The 19944-nt window shown below is 42.1% G+C and overlaps 1 protein-coding gene across 2 annotated transcripts in view; it reads right to left on the bottom strand.

Annotated features, from left to right (window-relative positions):
• Positions 1 to 19944, bottom strand: part of TXNRD1 (thioredoxin reductase 1) — a 71845-nt gene that overhangs the window by 11674 nt on the left and 40227 nt on the right. For both annotated transcript variants that reach the window (XM_047067372.1, XM_047067371.1), the window contains exons 10-14: positions 19177 to 19253; positions 17193 to 17349; positions 10108 to 10215; positions 7421 to 7516; positions 3253 to 3387 (exon numbers count right to left, since the gene is read on the bottom strand). In XM_047067372.1, coding sequence (XP_046923328.1) covers positions 3253 to 3387; positions 7421 to 7516; positions 10108 to 10215; positions 17193 to 17349; positions 19177 to 19253 — 573 coding nt within the window. The remainder of the gene's footprint in view (positions 1 to 3252; positions 3388 to 7420; positions 7517 to 10107; positions 10216 to 17192; positions 17350 to 19176; positions 19254 to 19944) is intronic.

Below are 19944 nucleotides of genomic sequence, written 5' to 3'. Positions count from 1 at the left end.
ATCACTCACACAGCGGCGGGCGCCTGGGGAGCCAGACTGCCTGGGTTAGAATCCTGGTTGTGCCACTTCCAAGCTGGAGAGCCGTGGGCAAGTTATTCAGCCCCTCTGTCCCCAGGGTCCTCCCTCATCTGTCAAATGGAGATACTACTGCCCCCCCGTCCCCCCTCCCCGGGGAATTCGCGTAAGCACTTCCGCAGAGAGCACAGTGCCTGACACACAGGACATCAGCGCCACAGCCAGCATGACTCCCCCGGACTCTGCTTTCTCTGCTACTGCTCCCTACTTCACTCCCACACCCTCCCCCTCCCACTTCAGGGAAGCCCACCTCCTAGTTCTCTCTCAAATCCTCCAGGGCTTCTCAATGTCCACTGCCGCCCCCCCCCCCCCCGCCCCGCCCCAGTTCAGGCCGGCACCACATCCTTACTTCCGCATGTGCCTGCTCTGGCCCAGGAGGTCCCATGCCACGGCGTGGCCAGGGATTTCTCCTCACGGCACGTCTGATCACGGCACTCCTGCCCCATCCAACCTTCTCTCGGCTGAACACCAAGGCCCCAGGATAAAGCCCAAACACCCCGCCTCGGTTTACAAGGCCACCGACCTTCCTACCTCCTTTCCTAGCATAGTTTTTTCACCTCTCTCTGGGCTCTCCAAGCTCCAGCCGTGCTGAGGGCCTTCCAGCTGCGTGAAGAAACACGATCCCTCCCACAGAGGCCCTGTATTTACTATTCCCTGTGACTGGCTCTCTCCCAGCACGTTTTACTTGTCTCAGACGAGAACTCCCTCCTCCAGACACCACTTTGGATTTCCCTGATCGGGACCTGTCACGCTCCACCGCATCTGGCCCTGGACTCAGCTGCCTACTGCTCTTTCTTGGTCTCATCCTAAATCCCTGCTGTATCCCCAAGCGCCCAGCACAGCGCTACACACAGAACCGCACAACAAACATGTTCACGGAGTGAGACAGCTCCCAATTTTTCTCTCATTCGTCAACCACCAGCTTGGAAAAACAAACTTTTTTTAAGCCCCGTCAAAGCAGTGAAACTTTCAGTCTGCAAGCTTCACAGTCATACGGGAACTGACTGATGGAGATGCACAGCAGCAGAGATTCACAAAGGTCCCCGGTTGTGCCAGGTGTATCCAGGAGGAGAGGCCTTTGGTTGGCTCCGGGAAGCCCTGCCTCTTCGGCGCATCTCCCCGCCCGGCCGGCGGTCAACCCGCCCGACGCCACCCCACTGGCCGCTGCCTGTGCGGACGGTGGGAGTCGGTCTTTTAACCGGCCCACCGACAGCTAAGTTCAGATTTAAAAAGTCAGACGCTCACATACGCAAGCTGAGAAGTCTCTTCATCCATGTCAGAGATGGCTGCTGTCGTTTTTAAGTATGGAGGCCTGACTTCTGAAGTTGTAAGTATACTCACTGCTGTGGGTTAAGTCCCCCAGAAAGATACACTCGAGCCCTCACCCCGGGTGCCTGTTAACAGGACCTTATTTGAATAAGGTCAGGCTGGATTCGGGTGGGCCCTAATCCAATGACTGATGTCCTTCTAATAAGGAATCCAGACACAGACATGCAGCAGGTGAGGCCACGCACAGGAAGACGGAAGCCGGGATGCAGGAGCGAGCCAAGGAAGGCCCAGGACTGCCAGCGACCACCACGAGCTGGAAGAGGCCAGGCAAGAGTCTTCTCGAGGGCCGTGGGAGGGAGTATGGCCCTGCCGACGTTTGATTTCGGACCTCCAGCCTCCAGAACTAAGCGAGAATCAAGTTCTGTTGTGGTAGGGCCACCCGGTGTGTGGCACTTGGTCACATAAGCCCTAGACGAGTGGAGTTCGTACACTAATGTTCTCACTGAAAGAGTTTTTGAAAAAAATGAAGCTAGTTGGTTCCCTCCCTAGGCAGAGACAGCCTTGGTCATTACACAGAACAAAAGACATACTCACCGTACATTCTTTAAGAGCTTCAACCTAGACTCTTTTCAATTTGGGGTCACATTTTTAAAAGTTTAGTTTTATTTCACAAAAAGAGTCGTTTTCTGGGAGTAACGCCCTGGTCACTAGACCTGTCCATACTGTGTGCTTTCACCCTAGCCAGGTGCATATGAACGCAGAGGAAGACACTGCCCGGCCACAGGAAAGGCAAAGCCAAAGGAAACCAAAACCCTCCCTCCTCCAGGTCGTAAAGCCGACATTTCACACGCTCAGCAAAGACTTCAGTTGTTCAAGGGCGGAAAGAACAGAGACCAACGAGTTAACGAGCTCCTGGACGAAATCAGGCAGGAACGTGCACACCTGTGTGCGTGTGCGCACACGTACGCCCTGGAAACCACGGACGGCGGGGGCCAGGTAACGGCTACAATTTCCAAGTCCGTATCCTAAGCTGGACTCATATGAGCTACCTCCCCCCAACCTTCACCAGTCTCCAAAGGAGACACATTTGTGGTTCGCGAGCCCTACGTGGCAGTAAGCAGCACACTATTCAACCCTGGCATGACCCCAGACGAGCATGAAGAAACACGGACACCCACAGACCCAGAGCGGCCGACTTCCAGCTCTACTGTCTGCTTCATCTTTCAAAAGCATCACTTTCGGGGCGCCTGGGTGGCTCAGTCGATTAAGCGTCCGACTTCGGCTCAGGTCATGATCTCACAGTTCATGAGTTCGAGCCCTGCGTCAGGATCTGTGCCGACAGCTCGGAGCCTGGAGCCTGCTTCGGACTCTGTGTCTCCCTTTCTCTCTGCCCCTCCCGGCTTGTGCTCGCTCTCTCAAAAATAGTAAACATTAAAAATTTTTTAAAAAATAAATAAAAGCATCACTTTCAAATCTCATCCTTTGACACCAAAAGCTAAAGAGGCAGACAACATCCTTTAGCCTCGAGATGGCTCTGGGACACCTAGGACTGAAGCTCTTTCCGGGTATGAATGGCACCAGTCGCTGCCAGCCATGAAAATAACTGAGGAGACGCGATAAAAGGTTGAATCTCTGTAAACAAATCCCCACCATCATTCCTACCATTTAATAGCATGCTACCACTATCTAGTTCCCATCAGGAACGAAAAATATTTGGAAAAGGAAAACTGGTTTCTAGACCCAAGGCTTTTTTGAGGTACCCAATCACGAGCTGAACTGTAAGGATGCACAGAAGTAGCTGCACTGTAGCAGAAAGACCCCAGCTCCAGTTCAGAGCGCTACACCCTCCACTTGCCAGCCAGGCGACGGGCACTTTTAAACAGAGCTGTCGACGCACAGGTGACCCACCTCTGCACAGACGGGGTGGATCCCGATGGTACTATCCAGCTGCGTTTTGGTCAGTCCACACTTGAGTGCAGCTGCGAAGCCTTGCGTAACCTCTCCAGCATTTGGACCCAGGACGTGGAAGCCGACAACACGTTCCTAAGATATAAAATAAAGGAAGACGGTCACACTGATTCTTTCCCCCTTAACAGACTAGCGTGTTAACCCTGTGTATTCTAAAACCCTGTTCAGAAATGAGCAAAGACTTGTATTTACAGTTGCCAAAAGCGATTTGGGCTGAAGATACTCCAACATGGGCCCACAGAGTGTGGTGGTTACACCAAGCAAGAAGGAAGAGACAAGAGCCGGCCTCGAGCGATGAGGGGGAAAATCATTAAAAGCCAACACGTATGCAACTCCATAAGCACCAAAATGTTCTGGAAAATGTTTTCAAAGGGGCAGATGTGTCCTCATCTCTTTTATTTGGTTGTCTCAAGGCTCCAGATAGACTATCTATGATAGCTGGAACGTTTAAAAGCAGCCACTTAGGGGCTCCTGGCTGGCTCAGTCAGTGGAGCATGTGACTCTTGATCTTAGGGTTGGGAGTTCAAGCCCCATGCTGGGTGTAGGGATTACTTAAAATTAAAAAATAAATAAATAAATAAAATCTAAAAAAAAATTAAAGAAAGAAAAGCAGTCATTTAAATTTAAAAATCATTTTAACTAAGGCTTTGGGGGTAGACAGCACAGTTAGACTTAAGATGCTTCCAATCTGAAAACATTTCTGAAACCAACAGAGAAACGTTTGGCAATTCTGAAATACCTATATGGAAATTACTTTGAATAAACTCTATATCCCAGACTCTGGCTACCTCTGCCAAGGGCAGAGAAATCTGATGCATCCTAATGTTCAGATTTTCATGACTGAGCTATATTATCTAGTCCAATCTCCTCATCACAGATGAGGCAACTCAGGCTGCGGGGTGCAGAGCCTTATCTAAGGTTCAATCGCTGCCTGGAAAACAGTTGCCAAAGTATGGTAATATTCCACGATGGACTCTCACATTATTCATCCTGCCAATCAGGGGTTTAGTGTATGGATAAAGCACAAAACACACTGCACTGAAAATAAACTAGATTTGCATCTGATAATATGAGTAGATCTCAAAAAAAGAGATATATCAAAGTTGCAGGCTTGTCTTTTTAGCTGAGGATACCATTCTTAATTAAACCACAATGCATAATATTTAACGGGGAGCAAACATAAAACCGTGAACAGGGGAGACACTCCAGGCCAGTGTTGCCTCTGGGGCAAGGAGTGAGGAGTACAGGATCGAGAAGGAATACAAAAGATTACACAGGCATAGGATAATGCTTAATAGCATGGGATCAACACTGCCTGGGACTGAGTTCCATTGCCATTAACTAGGCAAGTAGCCTGAGCACACTTACTTAACTTCCATGCGCTTCAGTTTCTTCATCAATAAAACAGGAATAATAACAACACACACTGCACAGGACTGTGTAAGAATTAATTAAGTGAAACCATGTAGATTTCTAACAAGTACAGGGTACATAGTAAGTGCTCAATAAACATTTCCTGTCATGGTTTCCCTCTTTCAAGAGGGAAACATTACTGAATCTGGGTGGTAGGTACTTTCCCTATCTTTCTGTAAATGTTAAAGATTTCATATTAAAAAAAAGAGAATAGCATACAAAAAGAAGCAAAGCCTAGCAGATACTAAATACTGGAAAAACCAAGCACATGTAGACACTGTGAAATGACTGACTCAAAGCGAATAAAGCATATGTCCCAAGCATGGTCAAGTTCTAGAAGCATGCTTTTGTTTAAGACTGCTCATGACAGGGCACCTGGGTGGCTCAGACGGTGGAGCAACTCTTGGTTTCGGCTCAGGTCATGACGTCACGGTTTATGATTTTGAGCCTACACCGTCAGCACGAAGCATTGCTTGGGATTCTCTCCCATTCTTGCTGCCCTTCCCCCACTCACACGCATTCGCATGTTCTATCAAAATAAATACACTTAAAAAAAACAAAAGATTGCTCATGACCAAAGAACAATGACAAGTATTCATCTTTTCTAATACTATCTTTGCCAATGAAAATAGCTGAGAGTAAGACCACCCTACTTATGGCCTCGACTATTTTAATTAATTGGGCTCATTAATAGTGAAAACTACTCTTTATATCATATTTAAAAAGTGTTACTTGAACAAATGACACAACAGTGAAAAAAAAGGCCAAAGAACTACAGGGGCGCCTGGGTGGCTCAGTCAGTTAAGCATCCGACTTCAGCTCAGGTCACGACCTCACGGCTCGTGGGTTCGAGCCCTGCATCAGGCTCTGTGCTGACAGCTCAGAGCCTGGAGCCTGCTTCGGATTCTGTGTCTCCCTGTCTCTCTCTCTACCTCCCTGGCTCATGCTCGCACTCTGTCTCTGTCAAAAATAAATAAACTTTAAAAAAAAAGAAAAAACACCAAAGAACTACATACAGTTAAAACAAATTTGCTTGGTTTGAAGGAAAACGTGGAGGTTCAATTGACTGCTACACGCAACTGAACCAGCTCTTGCTAGAGGCAGAGATCGGACTGCCAGCAAGAACATCAGTTTCCCCTTCTGTCCACAGTAGCACGATAGCTAACGTATACGCTCATACAAATACTTTTAATAAAACTTCTGTCTGCAAAGAAAAAAACTGCATAAAAGTGTTCTTTACGTCAACTGTGTCTCAGTACATTCATTTATTAAATGCATCTAGGATGAGATTTTTGTAAAGGATCCAGGCTTTCCTGTACTACTGTCTGGAGTAGTAGTTTCTAAACAGGACACATGGTTTAATTATATTCAAATCTCAAAATAAGAAAAGTATGAGTTTATTGGGCTTTTAACTATGGATTCTTTAGCACCATTTACATTTTTACTCAGGACTTTTTTTTGAAAGGTAAGATCCCAACGAAATTAGAAATACCGCTTCTCGAAAGATGTGTACATACATGTGTTATGAGTTACAATATAAAATGCGGACGGGGCGCCTGCGTGGCTCAGTCTGTTAAGTGGCCGACTTCGGCTCAGGTCATGATCTCGCGGTTTCTGAGTTTGAGCCTTGCATCGGCTCTGTGATGACAGCTTGGAGCCTGGAGCCTGCTTCGGATTCTTTGTCTCTGTCTCTCTCTGCCCCTCCCCCACTCGCACTCTGTGTCTCTCTCTCCTTCAAAAATAAATAAACATTAAAAAAAAATTTTTTTTTAAAAGGGGGGGTTGCCTGGGTGGCTCAGTAGGAAGGGCATGCAACTCTTGACCTCAGGGTCATGAGTTCAAGCCCCATGTTAGGTGTAGAGATTACTTAAGTAAATACATATTTAATAAATAAATAAAATAAAATGGGGACAGCAGTCAAAAAAAGACTGACGGGGCGCCTGGGTGGCTCAGTCGGTTGAGTGTCTGGCTCTTGGTTTCAGCTCAGGTCATGATCTCGTGGTTTGTGGAGCTCGAGTCCCCCATCAGGCCCTGCGCTGACAGCATGTGGCCCGCTTGGGTTCTCTCTCTCTCTCCCTCTGCCCCTCCCCCTGCTCGCACTCTCTCTCTCAAAAAGAATTAAACTTAAAAAAAAAAAGAAAAGAGAAGGAAAAAAAAAGACTGAAAACCAACAATTTACTCAATCATCGTGTAGGTGTGGAAACAAACCCTATGAGGTCAAGGAGTCCGCCACAGGCCTTCAGCTACTGGTTGACATGCAGCGGCAGGCAACAAAATCTGAAACCAGAACCCAATTAAGAGCTCTTCCTATTACACTTTTCTCATTAGTGCCAGCTGCTTAGGATACAAACTTGTGTAACTCCGTTTATATCTTCTCATTTTTAGACAGTGACTTCACTGCTTTCCTTTTATAAACACAAACATCAGTTCTCAAATCGTCTCTGCGGTCTTCGCTCCGCAAGTTCTGCCTGCCTGCCTGCCTGCCTACCAAGGGCAGAGCCCTGTGCCAGTGACACTGAGTGGAGATCAAGCGCATCACCATGACCCCTGCCCTCAGATAATGTCCACTCAGCTGGGGAGACCAACAGGTAAAGTACGAAAGGAATGCAATGTATATCATGGGATCAAAATAGAACCACATAGTAAAAACAAAATGAAATTACTGGAGAAAGGATTAAATGAGGATTTCACTTACATTGTCTTTGATATTACAGATTATTTTTGCATAACACTTATTGTTATCTCTTGATGGAATCGTCCATTCCAATGGCCAAAAGTAACTATGGTAAACCTAAAAAGATACAAACACAATTGAGACCCATTACCTTAAGAAACATGTTTGTCAAACACCCGGTGTGGTTTGAAAACACTGGAGGCTCTTTGATACTTTCATTAAAGAATAAAATTCATGGAATAAACAGGAATTTGGTAGAAGGTAAATGACCTTAAACTTGTGGTTAAGCCTCTTTGCTATAAGCTCATCCCTTAATTACATCTCAACCTGAGAAGAATAAACTTTAAGTAATAATAACAACAAAGAGCAGACAAATGAGAGAAAGAAGCCAGGTAATTACTTGCTGTCTTCCATCAAAAAAAAAAAGGAAAAGGAAAAAAAACCCCAACACTATCTTGTATAGAAATGACAACTTTGGGCAAGAAACAAGCAAGGTGCCAGGAAAAATTAGAGCAATTATCTAGCTCCTTGCTTAATGCTTCCAAAGACATTTCCTCCTTTGGCATTATTCACCAAAGGAAGGAGAGAAGAAGAGAAGGAGGAAGATGAGAAGGTGGAGGGACGCAGATATTTTTATTGATGTTTCATAAACTTAAGTCTGGGTGACTACAGGGATTTGTTTTCCTCCTCCAGCTGCTACCCTCAATTCAAAATATATATGGTTGGCTACCTCTTAAAAACTTACTGATTACGTAGCTATTCTAGTGTTCTTCAAGGTTGTAATGCAATGTGAATTTTTTTTTAATGTGGGTTACAAAACTGAATATAGTGTCATAGTATCACACCAATTATGCAGGGAAAAGATAATTAAAGAAATTACCCCAAATTGCTAGCAACTGCTGTGTTACAGACATTAGTCTATGGGTAACTGTTTGCTATTTCCATTTTCAAAATTTCAACTGAAATGTATTACTTTTATAACGAAAAATGCAAATTCTAATAAAATGAAAGCCAAAGCCTGTCAAGAAATATGAAATATACATTAAGAACCTCAAATTTTAAGTACCTTTCAATAGAAATCTATCCTCAGAAAATAATCTAGAGAAATGGACAATGAATTATGAAGATGTTCATCATTCTATCTGTAATAGTGAAACACTAGAAACAATGTAATAAAAGTATGGCTTAAATTATTGTATAGCATCCAAAAATGCAGAAGTCATTTTTTAAAATGCTGTTTTTAGGGAAAAATGCTCATGACCTAACATTAAATGCACATAACTTAATCACACTTAAAAAAAAAATTAAGACATATGTACCTACAATTATACATGCACACGTATATATACACTATATAAACACATAAATATTTTGAGAAACTAGAAGAAAATATGCCAAAATATTAATAGCAATGATCTCTTCTTGAATTCAAATTTCTTTATATTTTCCTAATTTTTCTAACTTCCTATGAGGATATACTATTTTTACAATCAGATGTTACTAATGTGATACTAATTAGATCAAGATATTACTACTGATGCATATAATAAGAAAAAGATTTAAGAGATTTAAAACAGACTTTTAAGGAGCGCCCGGGTGGCTCGGTCAGTTAAGTGTCCGACTTCGGCTCAGGTCATGATCTCACAGTCCGTGAGTTCGAGCCCCACGTCGGGCTCTGGGCTGATGGCTCAGAGCCTGGAGCCTGCTTCCGATTCTGTATCTCCCTCTCTCTCTGCCCCTCCCCCGTTCATGCTCTGTCCCTCCCTGTCTCAAAAATAAATAAACGTTAAAAAAAAAAAAATTAAAAAAAAAACACACTTTTATGTCATAAAATTTACTCTGATTTACAAATCTGGTCTTTAGAAGGTTTTACTGGTAACTTTTTTCCTAAATGATTTAAAGCAGTAATCCCTTTGGGTAGCATTGTATACATACAAATAGCGTATTTCTTGCACATGTTCCTTGACTGTGGCAAAGTTACTAGAAGGTGATGATACAAAACTACCCAACTATTGTTATTAGAGTGGTAAAAATGTAGTTAATTTTTAGTTTTCTTCTTTGTATTTTCCTGTATTTTTCCTATTTCCAGCAATATTGTTTTAATAATCAAAAGAACTAGTTAAAGTGGTTTTAAAAAGTAGAAGGAAGGGCACCTGGGCGGCTCAATCGGTTAAGCGTCCAACTCTTGGTCTCGGCTCAGGTCATGACCTCACAATTCATGGGTTCAAGCCCCACATCGGCCCCTGCACTGAATGTGGAGCCTGCTTGGGATTCTCTCTCTCCCTCTCTCTGCCCCTTCCTCTGCTCTCTCTCTCAAAAATAAATTAAAAAAAAAAAAAGTAGTCAGTCTGGGCCAACTGACAGAATCGGAAAATGAAAGTTAGATCTTAACCTTCCTAAAAAGGGTAACTATACAGTGGTTACTTAAGAAAATACCCTGTTCACAGGAAACACACACGCTGAAGAATTCAGGAGTAAAAAGGCATTTAACTTACTTACCAAATGTGGAGGAAAAAATAATACACACAGACACACAGAAATAAAGAAAGAATACTAAAAGTTTATATAAAATAAGTGGGCAAAATGTTGACAGCACCCATCTATATTATAGGTCTTTGTGCTACTTTTCACCCTTTCTGTATGCTTGAAATTACTTTTAATTTTGAATAAAAAGTAGTAGTAGCTTAACAGAGGAGGGTGTAACTTACCTCGATGTTTTCTTCCCCAAATTTCTCCACAGCCTTCTCCTCAGAAAGACCACAAGCACCATACTCCAAAGGAGTAAACACAGTTGTCGGAACATTTTCATAGTCACACTGGTTCAAAATGAAGAAAAGAGTTACAACAGGAGAAATTGTAACCCAAAAAAGGGTGTATGGCAAAAAAGGTTCAAACTTAGGAGGGGAAAGCAGACTAATAAATTTCTACCAAAAGTATGGGAAGTCAGAAACCCAAATATCAGACCTACTATGCTGAGAACCATCAACTCATGTGATCATTTCAGGAAAGGTGTGAAACCTGGCAAGACCAGTCATGCCTGCTCCGTCCGTCAACCAACTGATGTCAACAAGGACGCACTGCTTCTCCCTTTATCAAGCAGCCAAAAACAATACGAGTGCACCCGACGCTAAGAGTCTCATCTTGGTGACAGGAATTAATAGACTTCTTTTGGGAAATCAATTAGGTAACGCCTATTAAGAGCCATAAAAACATTCTTTACCCTTGTGCCAAGAACCCCACTCTTAGCATTCTATAATAATAATTTACCGTCTAGAAAAAGCTACATGCGTTAATGGAGCACTCTGCAGCACTCAACAGCGGCTCTCTCGGGATTAGCAAATCCCAAGGGCAAACAGGAAAGTGGTTCATACTCTCAGTGTATCATTATGCAGCCACTGAAGCGGTAATGAAGACTACAGAAACAGAAAAAGTTAGTGACAGTATTTCCAAAGCATATTTTATGATGTTAACAGTGCAGATGACTAAAGGGTTCTGAAGTCAAACAAGTCTGTGAAGCGCTGGATTAAGCAAATAAACAGGTTTCTCTACTACTGATTTCTCAGAGCCTTCAGTATACAGATGCGAATTGTGGAAAAGGTATTATGTAAGTGCCAAACACGTTTGTAAATGCTAGTGGGTAAAAATCTACCAGTCACATCCGTACACAGAGGTGAGCCTAATAAGTAACATTCTGCATTTAAAATATTGGAAATTCAATTCTCAATTCTCATTCTTTAAAACACTAGTATAAAAATCTTTAAAATGTGTCTCCCTCTAGAAACAATAAATATAATTCTTTTTCTCTAAAAAGAGCATAAACCCTTGGAATTCTGAATCAAAAGTAAAGGTAGGGGCGCCTGGGTGGCTCAGTCAGTTGAGTGTCCAATTTCGGCTCAGGTCATAATCTTACGGTTCGGGTTCGTGAGTTCAAGCCCCGCGTGAGGCTCTCTGCCATCAGCAAGGAGCCCGCTTCAGATCTTCTGTCCCCCCACCCTTCTCAAATAGAAATAAACTTAAAAAAAATAAAACAAAAGTGAAGGCAGACATCCACGTACAGCCATAATGGTATGCCAGGGACCAATTTACTTTCCTGCTGTCAACAACTAGACCACCAAACAGCAGGCGACAAACACTTCCAGACACGGGACGACAGGCAGTGCGGGACTGTGATCCTGACAGAAGGGAAACGAATGAGGCGAGCCTGGAGATTTCTCTAGTTTACTGCCCAGAGCACTTCCTGAGGACTGGGTGCAACAAGAGGGAAACCAAACAGAGCACAGAGGCTGGAAGCTGCAGGGCGGAGCCCCCGAGGGCAGAGCTGCACGAAAAGAACTCTTGACATCTGCAGAGATTTGGGCTGAGAACTGATCTGTAAATGTGTCACAGGAGGGATTCAAGGGTGAGTAAAGAACCACGGGAGAGCAGTAAGCAGCAGGCCCCAGAGCCTTATGGGACTGGAAATAGTTTCGGTTCCCCGAAGCCAAAGCAGAAAGAATTCATAAAGTAAGAGGAATGGGGTGGAGTTCTCCAAAAGGCATCAGTTTAGTGGTGGAACCAAATCAGCCCTAGATAAAAGGTGGTTATTGGCAGGCCCTAAAAAAGCTTTTAAAAGCAAGTTACAAAAGGATAAAACTAATTCCATGTAACTTAACAGGCTGTCAGAGCAAAATTGAACACCATATAAAGGAATTCAATAAAACGTGGCACCCAACAATGTAAAATGTTCAACGTATAACGTCCACATCCTTCCAAATTAACAAGACATGCAAAGGAGCAAGAACGTGTGAGCCAATACCAAGAAACATCAATGAACAGAAAGAGACACTGAAAAATAGATGACAGAATTAATAGAGGACATTAAATGAGCTATTATAAATATGTAGAAAACTGAGAAAAACATGAACTTCCTGAGGAGAGAAAAGGAAAACATTTTAAATAAAACTAGTAGAGATGAAAAAACCCAGTTGAAGCGCAAATTACACAATACAGAATTAATAGCCTAAGAAGTGGAGAAATCAGCAGACTTGAACTTGATCAGGCTCTCTAAGAAAATAATGCACAGAAAGGGGTGGGGGGGAAAGAACATGAAAAGAGCATCAGAGACCCATAGGATAATACTGAGTGAACCAACATTCATTAACTGGAGGCTGAGAGGAAAAAATAAAATAACTTGATGACAAAGGCAAACAGATAAATCCAAGAATCCTGACAAATCTTAAGCAGAATAAATATAAGAAAAAGCATGCCAAGACATACAATAATTTAGCAGTTAATTGCTAAAAAATCACTGATAACAAAAAAAATCTAAAGAAGAATAAAGATAAAAATGATAGCATACTTCTGTTCAGAATCTATGCAACCAGAAATAGTAGGCAAATTGTTAAAATATTTAAAGAAACACAGTAAGTCTAGAACTCAATATTCAGCAAAAATATTTCCCCCCCGCCAAATGGAAGTAAAATAAACAACAACAACAAAAACCACCACCAACAACAACAAAGAGGAGAAAAGGAATTCACTAGGAGCAGACACACACTAAATAACTGTGAAAGGAAATTCTTCAGGCAGAAAAAGGTGTATCAGATGGAAAGCTGCATTCACATAAAAAGACCAGTTTCTTCCAGGTTCCAAAATGCAGTTTCCAATCGACTTAAATGACCGTTGTGGCCTAGCCTGGAAAATGCAATCCTCGTTTCTAACACTTTTATCTGGAAAGCGTACTCGGCAGTTTTCACAACAATCAACTTAATGAACTTTTGAAGATATGTGTACTGTAGCTGCTCCAGAGTTTCCACAGAAAATATTTTATATATATAAATATATAAAAATATTTATATATATATCTACATATATATAGAGAGAGAGATATATATTATATATATATATATTTTTTTATATATATCTGTAGATATATATATCTTTTAAGTAGTCTCCACACCCAACACAGGGCTTGAACTCATGACTCTGAGATCAAGAGTTGCATGCTCTACCAAATGAGTCAGCCAGGTGACCATAAAATATTTTATATTTACTATAAAACTGAGCTAACTAATAAAGTAGCACCTTAATAATAAAGATGCTAATGTTTACTCTTTATAAATTTCAAGGGTTTGAGAGCAATTCTAAAAAGATCCAAGAGAAAACAACGGTTCACTCTGCTGAAGTGCCCATCACACTGTGCTTTAAAGTTTGTACGTGTATCTTATCATTGGGCTTTTTTTTTTTTTTTTAAAAAAAAAGGGCTTAGTGGAATATCTGTCATCCACAGGCTGACTCAGCTTTATAGTCTGTTCTCTATCAGTTTTTGAAATGATAAAAACTTTTTTTTCATTCCTTCATTTATGTTCCCTAAAGAATGGAATATTTAGTATTTAGTGGCAAATATTTTTAAGTTTTGAAAATGACGTTAATCATTATTAAGTGTTAAAAAGGTTCAGTTAAATTTTCCCGATGTATTTTCCACTTCATTTAGGAAAATTACACATTACAGAGGTGTTTGCAAATTGGTAGATCCTTTAAAAGTCTGGAGGCTGGGATGCCTGGGTGGCTCAGTTGGTCGAGCATCCAACTTTTGGTTTCGCCTCAGGTCACGGTCTCCCAGCTTCGTGGGGTTGCCCTGCATCGGGCTCAGGGCTGACAGCGCAAAGCCTACTTGGGATTCTCCTTCTCTCCCTCTCTCTCTGCCCCTTCTCCACTTGTGCTCTGTATCTCTCAAAACAAATAAATTAAAAAAAAAAAAGTAAGGAAACATCATTCCTATTCCATCCCCTATTCTTCTATAATCTATACCTTCCAAATCTTCTTTCTTAGGCAATAAATCATCATGAGTAAGACAGCAGTACTACAGGGGCGCCTGGGTGGCTCAGTTGGTTAAGTGTCCGACTTCGGCTCAGGTCATGATCTCACAGCTGATGAGTTCGAGCCCCGTGTCGGGCTCTGTGCTGACAGCTCAGAGTCTGGAACCTGGGGCCTGGAGCCTGCTTTGGATTCTGTGTCTCCCTCTCTCTCTGCTCCCCCCCACTCATGCTCTGTCTCTATCAAAAAATAAATAAATGTAGGGGCGCCTGGGAGGCTCAGTCGGTTAAGCGTCCGACTTCGGCTCAGGTCATGATCTCACAGCTGATGAGTTCGAGCCCCGTGTCGGGCTCTGTGCTGACAGCTCAGAGCCTGGAACCTGGGGCCTGGAGCCTGCTTTGGATTCTGTGTCTCCCTCTCTCTCTGCTCCCCCCACTCATGCTCTGTCTCTATCAAAAAATAAATAAATGTAGGGGCGCCTGGGAGGCTCAGTCGGTTAAGCGTCCGACTTCGGCTCAGGTCATGATCTCACAGCTGATGAGTTCGAGCCCCGTGTCGGGCTCTGTGCTGACAGCTCAGAGCCTGGAACCTGGGGCCTGGAGCCTGCTTTGGATTCTGTGTCTCCCTCTCTCTCTGCTCCCCCCCGACTCATGCTCTGTCTCTATCAAAAAATAAATAAATGTAGGGGCGCCTGGGTGGCTCAGTCGGTTAAGCGTCCGACTTCGGCTCAGGTCGTGATCTCGCAGTCCGTGAGTTCGCGCCCCACGTCAGGCTCTGTGCTGACAGCTCAGAGCCTGGAGCCTGTTTCAGATTCTGTGTCTCCCTCTCTCCGACCCTCCCCCGTTCATGCTTTGTCTCTCTCTGTCTCAAAAATAAATAAAGGTTAAAAATAAAAAAAAATTTTTTTAAATAAATAAATAAATGTAAAAAAAAAAAAAAAGACAGCAGTACTGGAGACTTCCATTTATGCTTTGGCTGCCTACCAGCCTTGTGACTTTGCACAGTTACCTAATCTCCCTGGACTGTGTCAGCAATCTCCATAGCTGCCTGAGGCTGAATGAGACAATGCATACAAAGCACTTAGCACATTACCAGGCATGTCCCAAGTACTCAAACGTCACACTCTGTCTCCTTCCTCTGAACACTCTTGGGAAGCGATGAGGAATAGATGACAGCAATTTTGGAGGAAGGCACGAACACCCACAATTCAATCTGGGCTCTCTTAAAATCCCACAAGGGATTAAACTCAGCCAGGTGTTTATGTTAAGCTAAACTTTTCCATAGACAGCTGCTTCTTCGGGAGACAGGCAGGCATGGATTCCCTCACCTCTCTGATATGTGCTAACGTTCTCACACACATTGGGTGAAATTAAAGGAATTATGCAGTTACTTAAAAAAAAATATGTGATTTCCCCCAATACATTTAACCTTGATACCTGCTGGCATTTTGACTTTATTTACTACACTGATGAACAGACCAGTAAGATTTCAAACTCAGAGACCTGAGCAGCACCTGTTGATCTTCCTATTTGGTCAAGCATCTGTCTTATTATTAGACTACAGATAAGGAAAAAAACAAAAAAGAGTCTTTTAATTTTAACTTACATTAAATTCTGACGTTGATAAAAGCTTCTGGCCCTCTCAGAAAACACCTGCTCTACCGAGCAGAGGACAGAATACAGCACCACACCCACACATGGAAGGCCGTCTATGTCCAAAGCGGGTGCAAACATTCAGGAAAGGTTTTGAAGAGTTTTGTGCTACTTTTAACTTCAAATTTATTTAGGAGTAGATTTTTGTAAGTGCTCCCTTTGGTTATTGTTGGTATATAAAAATATCTCCACTTTAGGGAAACACAAAGACACAGGGTCAAGAGCAAATCAAATGCATCTCAAGCTATATCTGTAGATACGCTTTTCTCAGTTTACTGGTCAGTAACTGCAACAATGAACACAAAACAGGACTCACTCAAAGAAGCAGTTAAATGTACCCCAAACAGTAATATGAACCAGATGCTATACGTCCTGGATGATCAGACAATCTGGGATTCAAACTCTTTTTAGCCTCAATCCTGTTCATTTCAAAACATGAGGTCTTATTATACGATTATGCAAACTAACCCCAGGTGCACTGGGAATGCTTGTCACAAATTTGACAAGCTGTATTCTTTGAGGTTTCTGTTCCCGAAACCAACATAAATCAACCCATGATGATTATGTGCAAGAAAAATGGGTAGCGACTAAATTATTTACAATCTATGCTCCTGGAATCCTTTCAAAAAATTAATTAGGGAGGGAATGTTGGTAATGAGGAAGGCCATGCATGTATGCAGGCAGGGACTAACACAGGAAATCTCGGATTTTCATCTCAATTTCGCTGTGAACGTGCAACTGCTCTAAAAAATAAGCTTAAAAAATAATCAGAATATATTTATTCCTTCCTTGACATCTAGTCCCATGAAACATACTTAAGAGTTTCAATTTCCTACAATGACTAAAAAAATCACTTTAAAACATTAATATAACACATTAAGCATTCCAAGAGCAGAAGACATATTTTTAGAAAGGACAGGGTAATAAAGCCTGAATTCTGGTTTAAGCAGCTCTGCACATGATTACCACCCACATCCCCAAATCCTTGTATAGCCTAGATAGGTGCCATAAAAAGATTTAGAAAATTATACTGAAATTGGTAACAATGAAATTAAGGTAAAATCCAACTATTATGAGAATATGGAACACAATAATAGTGCTGAAACTTGATTAGTCAAGTTCATTTTTTCCCAGTGTGATTCCAGGAATGACAATTTTCATAACAAAGTCACAAAGACACAGCAGTCTTAACGATGTCTTGTTTGGAATACAGTTAATAGAGCACATGTAGGATGCCACCAGCAAGAGAACTAAATTATTCAAGACCTGGAAAACTTCACAGCTACCCCTAGAGAACTAGTGGTGTTACTAAAACCAGTATCAACAGGTGTCAGCCACAAGCTCACCTTGATATTGGAGCCAGCATAGAGCCTCTGAGCCAGCAGTCTCCCTGCCTGGATTGCTACTGGGGTGAGCTCGAGCTTCCCCTCCAATATATCGCCAATGGCATAGATATAAGGCACGTTGGTCTGCTCTTCATCTGTGACAGGTATTTTTCCAGTCCTGAAAATTCATTCAGTTAAAATCATCAATTACTCCTATTAATTAAGTGGAACAAAAAAATTCCCCTTTCTCCCAAAGAAGCCAAAATTGTGACTCTAGCAAAGGGCAACATTCTAACGTATTATTTAAAAATACATACATACCTACATACATAAAATAAAATAAAAATAAATGAGTATTTTAAAAGCTTAGAGACAATTCTGGAATAAGAAAACTGTAAGAAAACCTGGGAGAAAACTACAACAGAGTGGTTAAGAATATGTGTATTCTTTTTTTTTTTTAAATTTTTTTTTTCAACGTTTTTTATTTATTTTTGGGACAGAGAGAGACAGAGCATGAACGGGGGAGGGGCAGAGAGAGAGGGAGACACAGAGTCGGAAACAGGCTCCAGGCTCTGAGCCATCAGCCCAGAGCCCGACGCGGGGCTCGAACTCACGGACCACGAGATCGTGACCTGGCTGAAGTCGGACGCTCAACCGACTGCGCCACCCAGGCGCCCCAAGAATATGTGTATTCTAAACTATAACAACTAGGTCTGTGAGTTGTCACCTCTATGATGTTGGGAGGGCTATTTAATATCTCTGAGCTTTATTTTCCCACCTATTAATGCGAACAATAATAATGAGAACACTGTAAGAAGAAAAGGGATGCCATCAACTACCTTAAGGGGCTGTGAGGATTAAATGAAAATAGGTACAAAATATTCAGCACAACGGTCCATGGCTCACAGTAAGTGCAGAATAAGTGTTAGCTGTTTCCATTATATAAAATCTAAGCTTTGGACCCCCTGGAAATAGGCTAGCGTGTTTATTATGCTGGTGCAATATTTGGTCTGCTAAATCTTATTGGTGACCTCCTCAACAATTCTGTCTGTCTACCCTAGTTAAAAAATAAATAAAACAGGGGCGCCTGGGTGGCTCAGTCGGTTAAGCGTCCGACTTCGGCTCAGGTTATGATCTCGCAGTCCATGAGTTCGAGCCCCGCGTCGGGCTCTGTGCTGACAGCTCAGAGCCTGGAGCCTGTTTCAGATTCTGTGTCTCCCTCTCTCTCTGACCCTCCCCCGTTCATACTGTTTCTCTCTGTCTCAAAAATAAATAAACGTTAAAAAAAAAAAAATTAAATAAATAAATAACTAAATAACTAAATAAATAAATAAAACAAAAATCCTCACACTAAGATTAGGAAGTCTCTTCTCCAGAATAGATGTTATTCCTAGAAGGGACAAAAACAAAACAAAACAAAACCACCTTTATTTTTTAGCTTCCAAGGCAGTTCCCATTCACAGCACTTGTTTCTACTTGGCTGTAAGGAAGGTGATATTGGGAAATACCCCAGACAGCAGATAAGCAGATACCACTGAGTCTCAGTTATCTCCTCTACTGCTATAGGCCAAAGGATTTTAACTTCAACCCTTGCAAGTAAGTTTTTCATACTTGTAGCTGTCACTAGAAATGCAGTGACCACTCATCATCCTAAAACTTAGTAGCTCTCAACATGGTTCAGATCTACGTATTATTTAGTAAAGCTCAAAGCACATGCCTGCAATTAACTGGGGGGTTAGACTCTTTTATTCTATACACTGTACATTAAAGAAACAAACTGTAAGCCGCCCTATCTTCCACTTAGATTTTGAAAAGGAAAAAACAAAATAAAACAAACAGAAAATACCAACGTGAGTGGCACTGAAGGAAGAGATCTCTAGGCTTAAAAAGGGAAATCTCCAACTATGATAAAAACTAACTCTAACAATCTAAAACTCCACTATTAATCAGTATTATCAACAACTGAAATAATATTCAGTAAGACACAATAAAATTGTTTTCTTACTTGTCATTTATCTTTACCCCCACGGTTTCTAAGCCAAGTTTTCTTGTGCAAGCGTCTCTTCCTATTGCCAGCAATACCTGAAAAAGTATTAATATACCAGGTGAGTATGATTAAAAAGACTTCACGTAAGTTACTTAACCATTAAGCTACTTTGATTTCACTTTCCAGACCTGTAAAGAAATATTTCATTAAGAAAATAACGTAAGAGTTTATGGGGCACCCAGGTGGCTCAGCCAGTTAAGTGTCTGACTCTTGGTTCCAGCTCAGGTCACGATCTCAGTTTGTGGGTCTGAGCTCTGAACTGGGCTCTACACTATCAATGGACAGTGCGGAACCTGTTTGGGATTCTCTCTCTTTGCCCCCACCCCCACACTCTTTCTCCCTCAAAATAAATAAACTTAAAATAAAAAGCAAGAGTTTAAGCAAATTAAAACAAACAAACAAAAAAATCCCTTGAACAGGATATAGCAGAAATCCTCATCCATTGATTAAGGAAAAAAAGTTAGCAATTCCTTTATAAATCTAGTGAAGTTTAGAGACAAAGACAACATAGCCTATGACTGAATTAAGTTTTTTTTTTTAAGATTTTTTTTTTTCTAAATGTTTATTTTTGAGAGAGAGGGACAGAGTGCAAGCAGGGGAGGGGCAGAGAGAAAGACACAGAATCCGAAGCAGGCTGCAGGCTCCAGGCTCTAAGTTGTCAACACAGAGCCCAATGCGGGGCTAGAACTCACCAACGGTGAGATCATGACCTGAGCCAAAGCTGGA

This window comes from Lynx rufus, unplaced genomic scaffold (genome assembly GCF_022079265.1).
Source record: "Lynx rufus isolate CCGP_SWC_20201006 ecotype Redwood Valley unplaced genomic scaffold, mLynRuf1.p SCAF_7, whole genome shotgun sequence".
In the NCBI taxonomy this organism is placed as follows: domain Eukaryota; kingdom Metazoa; phylum Chordata; class Mammalia; order Carnivora; family Felidae; genus Lynx; species Lynx rufus.
The sequence above is the reverse complement of the archived record's forward strand: the minus strand, read 5'-3'. Positions and strand labels throughout refer to the sequence as shown.